The sequence below is a fragment of the Pteropus alecto genome, unplaced genomic scaffold (assembly GCF_000325575.1).
Source record: "Pteropus alecto unplaced genomic scaffold, ASM32557v1 scaffold113, whole genome shotgun sequence".
In the NCBI taxonomy this organism is placed as follows: Eukaryota; Metazoa; Chordata; class Mammalia; order Chiroptera; family Pteropodidae; genus Pteropus; species Pteropus alecto.
This window is the reverse complement of record NW_006433949.1, coordinates 7193351-7200204: the sequence shown is the minus strand read 5'-3', so window position 1 is coordinate 7200204 and position 6854 is coordinate 7193351. Positions and strand designations below refer to the sequence as shown.

The following is a 6854-nucleotide window of genomic DNA, read 5'->3' as shown; positions in this document are numbered from 1 at the left end:
CCGCCGCCTCCACCGCCGCCGCCGCCACCGCCGCCGCCACCACCACCACCACCACCACCACCATCGGAGCACAGGGGACCTAGCGACCCGCCAAGAGAAGACTCCGGGAGCCAGCCCTGCGAGGCCTTGACCCTTTCGCCGCTGAGCTTGGACTACCAGGAGCTGGTGAAGCAGAACTCGGAACTGTCCCAGGCATTGCAGGTGCTGGCGCGCCGCTGCTCTGGCCTGCATGCAGAGAACATGCAGCTGCGGCGCGCAGGCTTCCCAGACAAGGAGGACGAGAAGGTGAAGCGGCTCAAGGTGAAGCATGCGGAGCTAACAGGCCTGGCGCGGCGCCTAGAAGACCGGGCCCGCAAGCTGCAAGAAACCAACCTGCGGGCTGTGAGCGCGCCTGTGCTGGGCGAGAGCCGCGCTGGCCTGGAGCTGTGCCAGGCCTTCGCCCGCCAACGCTCTCGGGACTTGTCGGAGCAGGCGAGCGCGCTGCTGGCCAAGGACAAACAGATAGAAGAGCTGCAGCAGGAGTGTCGCTTGCTGCAGGCACACGTCGCCTCGGGCCTCGGCAGCGCCCCGCACCCTAGTGGGGGTGCGGCCAGCGCCCAGTGGCTCAACATCAGCGACTTGGACCGGCTGCAGCGCGAGTCCCAACGGGAGGTGCTTCGCCTGCAGAGGCAGTTGACGCTGCAGCAGGCCACCTGCAGAGCCCGGGCGGAGGCGGGCGGCCAGAGTGCATCCTGCGAGGATGCGCGGCGCCAAGTGCAGGCGCTGGAGCGCGAGCTGGGCGCGCGGCGGCGCGAGTGCGAGGAGCTCGGTGCGCAGGCGGCGGAGGCGAGGCGGCGCGGCGAGGAGGCAGAGGCGCAGCTGCAGGCGGCGCTACGAGAGGGTGCCTGGCTGGCCAAGGAGAACGCGCGACTGCAGGCCCAGGCAGACTGGATGCGGAAGGTGGCGGCGGAGAACAACGATGTGCGCAGGCAGCTGTGCCGCGCGTGCCAGGAGCGGGATGCCACCGGCTTGCTGGCGGAGCAGCTGCTGCAGCAGGCGGCACGCGGGCAGGACAAGCAGCAACAGCTGCAGCATGACCTGCAGAAGGCCCTGAGTGATCTCCAGGCTGCTCGAGAGGAGATGCGGGCGCTGCAATGTCAGCCTGGTCACCTTCCCCAGGAACCCTGGGAGGCGCCCCCAGCTCCGGATTCTCAAGGCAAGAATAGCAGAAGGACCAGGTTCCAGCCAGAGCCTGAAGATCAAGCATCATCACAGCCCAGCAGAGACAAACAGGAGAAAGAAACCTCTCTGTTGGAGAGCCCAGTTGCCCTTGGGGACCCAGTCAGTGCACCCCAAGTGCCAGACAGAGTTCCAGCCAGCCAACCTCTGGACTCCAGCCCCCAAGCCAAGAAAACCAGCTCCCAGTCGAACTCCTCCTCAGAGGTGGAGTCCATATGGGCCACCGTGCCATCTTGCCCTGCTCTGGACATGGACACAGCCAGTGAGGTGGAGGATCTGGATCCAGACAGTGTGTCTTCAACGCTGGAAGTGGGGGACTCAGAGGCCCCTGCCGCCCTCAAGCTCAAGATCTTCCTGGTTCGATATAGCTATAACCCATTCGAGGGGCCCAATGAACACCCTGAGAGTGAGCTGCCCCTCACAGCTGGGGATTACGTATATATCTTTGGAGACATGGATGAAGATGGCTTCTATGAAGGGGAGCTTGAGGATGGCCGACGGGGTCTGGTGCCCTCCAACCTGGTGGAGCAGATTCCAGACAGTGACATCTTTGGCTGCCTGCCCCCAGAGTCCCCAGACCTTGGCCCCACTCAGGTCCCAGCTGGGCAGGGCAAAGCTTCAAAGGAAGGCACTGGTCACAGCTTATTGCCTGGGAAAACTCAGGGAGCTGTGGACAGAGGGACGTGCCAGAAAAAGGTGGGCTCCAAGACAGAAGTGGCAATAGAAATCTCAGATGCCAAGACAGAAGATGGCTGGCTTGGTTTGCTGCAGAGTGTGGAGGAGCAGGACTTCTCCAGACCCCTTCTGGGGGCCAAAGGGGTCCTTTGTGTGGCCCCCAAGCAACTACACCTGCAGAATGTTGCAGCCACATCGGCTGAGATCACCTGGGTCTACAGCAGCAGCAGCCATCCCCACGTGGTGTACCTTGATGACCAGGAGCATGCCCTGACCCCAGCAGGTGTGAGCTGCTACACCTTTCAAAACCTGCATCCCAGCACACGGTACCAGGCGCGGGTGGAGGTGCAGCTGCCATGGGACTCACTGCAGACACACTGGGAAACCATGTCTTCCACCATCACCTTTGACACACCCTTGGCAGGACCCCCTGACCCTCCACTGGACGTGCTGGTGGAACACCACACCTCCCCAGGCCTCCTGGTGGTCAGCTGGCTCCCAGTGACCATCGATTCTGCCGGATCCTCCAATGGAGTCCAGGTCACTGGCTATGCTGTGTACGCCGATGGGCTCAAGGTTTCAGAGGTCACTGATGCCACTGCTGGGAGCACCCTGTTGGAATCGTCCCAGCTCCAGCTGCCCCTGATGTGCCAGAAGGTCTCGGTGAGAACCATGTCACTTTGTGGGGAGTCCCTGGATTCGGTGCCAGCTCAGATCCCTCAGGACTGTGTCACCTGTAAACGATTACCGGAGAACTCTCCCTTTAGCTATACATGTGGCGACCAATTCCCATGCAGAGTCACCTTCCCCGTTTGCCCTCAGAGGCTGGCACTGGCTCCCCTGATTGCCAAAGCCAGCTCTCACACCCCCGGAAGCTGTGGGGAGCCCCGGGCTGAGTTCCTAGAAGCATTCCCTGAAGAACTGCCAGAGAGGCACTCCCCAGTGCGTAACCTGAGTTCAGAAAGAGAATATCCAAGTGCAAAGGCTGGCAGCCAAGGCCAGGGGCCCACAGAAGCTTGGGAGGTATGCAGAAAGGAGGTGTTATTTCAGAAGAGTCCCCAGAATTACAGGCTGCCTCTGCCCAGTAGCCAGTCTGAGGAGGAAGAAGACCACTACCAGCACAGGGGCACCAGCCAAAGCCCTGCTCTGGGAGTTGTCCATCTGTCCCCCGAGTGTGGGCCTGGGAAAGAACTATGTCAGGAAAAGGCCACCCTTGAGAAGGACCTCAGGCAAAAGCAAGATGCCCAAGTGTTCACCGCTCCCCAGCTGGGCACAAGCCAACGATACGTGTCTGACTTTCGCAACATTTTGCAGAAGGCGGAGGCAGTGTGCTTCGGTCCATGGGGCACAGAGAGACAAGAGCAGAGAAGGGAGCTTAGGGCCCAGAGCGGGCGAGGTCAGGCTCTGGGTAGCAAGAGGGATTGCCAGCTCCATGAGCCCAGCTCAGTGCTTTGTCCAGCTCCATCCAACAAAGTCATTAAGATGTCCAGGGATGGCCCCCCACAGCTGGGGGTAGGCGTGGACACTCCAGTCAGGGTTTTTGTGGCCCTCTTTGATTATGACCCCCTAGTGATGTCTGCCAACCCCGAGGTTGCAGAGGAGGAGCTGGCCTTTCAGAAAGGGCAATTGCTGAGAGTGTGGGGCTCTCTGGACCCACATGGCTTCTACCATGGTGAATGCAATGGGCAAGTGGGCAACATCCCTGGGCACCTGGTGGCTGAAGCAGAGTCAGGCATGGAGCAGACTGACAGGAGGCGGCATTTGCCAGCGCAGGGGCACACGCCCTCTGTGGCCCACCTCGATGATTTTCGTGGACTCACCAGGAGGCCTCCACTGTGGACTCCGACAACCATGGTGGCAGCTCTGGACTATGACCCCAAGGACAGGCGAGGAGGGGGCCTGGTGAAGGGCAAGCTATCGCTGAAAGCAGGGGACGTAGTCACAGTCTACGGGCCTGTAGATGACAAGGGATACTATTATGGGGAATCAGGCGGTCACAGAGGCCTAGTCCCAGCTCACCTGCTGGATCACATGTCCCTCCATGGAGAGTGAGCAAGGCTACCCACGGGGGTAGTAGCCTCTGGCCACCAGCGCCCCACCAGAGGAGAAGCAAGCATGTGGACCCTTCCACCAACACCCCTCCTCCCCTCTGTGATCACCCCACTATGTGAAACTGATGACAGTCGTCAGGCATCCCCTAGCCTCTGAGAGCAACAGGGCTTAAGTCTGAACTGAGCTGTTTCCAAAAAAAACAGGACACTCAGCCCCTAGAGTGTGACAGGCTGGTTCGGCGTTGTTGGTAACTCCAACAGGCATTTGAAGAAGTGGCTTTCTGTGCTCAGTATGCGTTTTCTTTAGGAGGTGAACATTATTCATCCATTGCCTTGTATGAAAGTCTCAAGAAAAGCCTGCCTCTTAAAAAAAAAATGTGACTAGAATGTTATTTTTCTATCTTATGTTCAACCCCTCATTAAAATGTTGATAGAAAAAAGAAAAAGAATATTTTAGAAGTGAAAGCACAACCAAGGGAAACATGAGCCTTCCTCTCCTCCCTGTCTTCTGTTAAGGGGCCTACAAGGGCTACAGACATATTTTCCCAGCTGTGGGAGTAGGAAGGGCACCCCCTTGCTGTTTAGAAGAACCTAACACAGGGTCTGTTTTCAGGGCTGCCGAGGGCCCTGCCAGGAGCCAAGGCTGAGAAGCAGGGCCCCCACAGGTGTCCCTGCCCATGGGCTGTGTGTCCCTTTATGGAGGGTGGTGTCTGTGTCTACCAGCAGAGGGTCCCTTTCCCCAGCACTTCCCTAGGAACCTCACTGGGAGGTCATGTCCACATTTGCCCCATTTCACAGAAGAGCTGCTGAGGTTTGGGGGCCCCCCCCAGGTTCCACAGCTCCAGAGCTCCTTCCTCCCATGGTCTTCTGGGGTTCCCCGTCTAGGAGAGTGAGAATAAGGGGTGGCCTTCATCCTTCTCTGCTTCTGTTTGATGTCCCTATGTTTCCCTAAATCCAACCACACTGTCAGAGGAAGGGCACCACCTTCCTGAGAGCAGGAGGAAGTTACTGGAAGCATTCCTGGGAGGAATCAGAACCAGTCAGGTTCTTGAGGGACTTAGCGAATTGGGGCCAGAGGGTTCCACCACGCTGGCCCTGGGCTAAAGGGGGGAACAGAGAAAGAGGCAGACCCAGGGGACATCTCAACCTGACACACTTACTGCTGTCTTATCCTCAGAAAACACCGGAACCAACAAGGCAGCTGTGGTGTGCACACACACACTTGTGAGCAGGAGGCTGCAGGGGAGAAACTCCCCCCACCCCACCGTCCTCTGTCCACTGAGGGCCATGATCATCCTCTCTGAAGCTCACAACTACCCATTTTTACAGTGAGAAAGTAGGCTCAGAAGGCTGACCTGGGGAGGCAACCCAGACCAGCTCACAATTTTTTTTAATTGTGATAAAATATACATAACATAAATTTTACCATCTCAACCATTTTTTAAGTGTACAATTCAGTAGTGTTAATACATTTACATTGTCTTGCAACCAATTTCCAGAACTCTTTTTATCTTGCAAAACTGAAACTCTGTACCCATTAAACAACCACCACCATTCCCCTCTCTCCTTAGCTACTGGCAACCTCTAATCTATTTTCTCTCTATGACTTTGACTACTCTAGAGACCTCATGTAGTAAATTTGTCTTATTATGTCTTTCTTATTTCACTGAGCATAATGTCCTCAAGTTTCATCCATGTTGTAGCATGTGTGAGAATTTCATGGTTTTTTTAAGGCTGAATAATACTCCATTGTATGGACACACTACATTTTGGTTAGCCATTCATTCATCAGTGACACTTGGGTTGCTTCTACTTTTCTGGCTGTTGTGACTAGCGCTGCTATGAACATGAATGTACAAGTATTCTCAGCTTTCAGTTTTTCAAACCATCAGCTCAAAACCCAGAATGGAACCTGAGGATGATGAACAACAAGGAAACTGCTATTGCAGGAGAGGACAGTCCAGCCGGCTCCTCCCAACTCCTGGGCGCTAGATTGGAGGTCTCGGTGCCCACGGGCTGAGGGGTAGGGACAAATATGGTTCCCAGACACTGGAAGAGCAACAACAGTTTAGCAAGAGAATAGAATTTAAATCCATGAACTTTCAAAATTAAATACAATAACTAATTCCGTAAGAACCACAGATGTAACCCATACTATTCCATCATTTTTCCTCATAATTTTTTATTTAACTTTATATTCTTTCCTGAACATCGACCAAGATTACCCTCCTTTTTTTTTGAACAGCTGCAAGATCGTCCATTTCATGGCTGCGAAGTGGCACCCCCAACCCTCACTCCAAATCCCCATTTAATTTTCCTCCATGGCCCTCATCCATACCCGGCATGTTACCTATGATTTTTCTGTTGTCTGTGTTCCACCCCCACAGCCACTCCCCCACCAGAATGTCAGCTCCACAAAGAAAGGGACTTCTTTGGTTTGTTCATTGCCCATCACATAGTAGGTCATCAATAAATATATGCTGCATAAAGGAACACACTGTATGTGGCACCTGTGCTGGGCCCAGATACTGGCCTGCACTCCAGGCATTTACACCACGCACTGGGCTGCTCCATCCACTAAAAAAGAGTAATACATGATACTGCACAAGAGAGGAAGTCTTTGCTAATTCTGACCCTGGGCACTGGGGCAGGTGAGGAGGAGGGCATCCTAGGCAGTGGGAACAAACAAAGCAAAGGGCCTGAGGCATGAGAATAATGAGTGATTGCACACTAGGGAAACTTGGGGAACAGTGGCATAGAAAGAGGAAAAGGGTTGGGGACAGGTGCCACCAGCTGGTAGAGTCCCTTCTGGGTTTCGAAGTCCCCTGGAGCTTCCTCATGCTGCCACTAGAGGGCAGCCTGGGCACACCGTGGGTTGCTCTCCAGGGACCCTGCACCTGGGCAGAACCA

The 6854-nt window shown here is 55.5% G+C and overlaps 1 protein-coding gene across 1 annotated transcript in view; it reads left to right on the top strand.

Moving 5' to 3' along the window:
- The window catches only part of LOC102895134 (RIMS-binding protein 3A), a 5541-nt gene extending 1133 nt beyond the window's left edge, over positions 1-4408 (top strand). The window contains exon 2 of the mRNA XM_006908722.3: positions 5-4408. Coding sequence (XP_006908784.1) covers positions 5-3945 — 3941 coding nt within the window. The 3' untranslated portion in view covers positions 3946-4408. The remainder of the gene's footprint in view (positions 1-4) is intronic.
- Positions 4409-6854: the final 2446 nt, after the last annotated feature.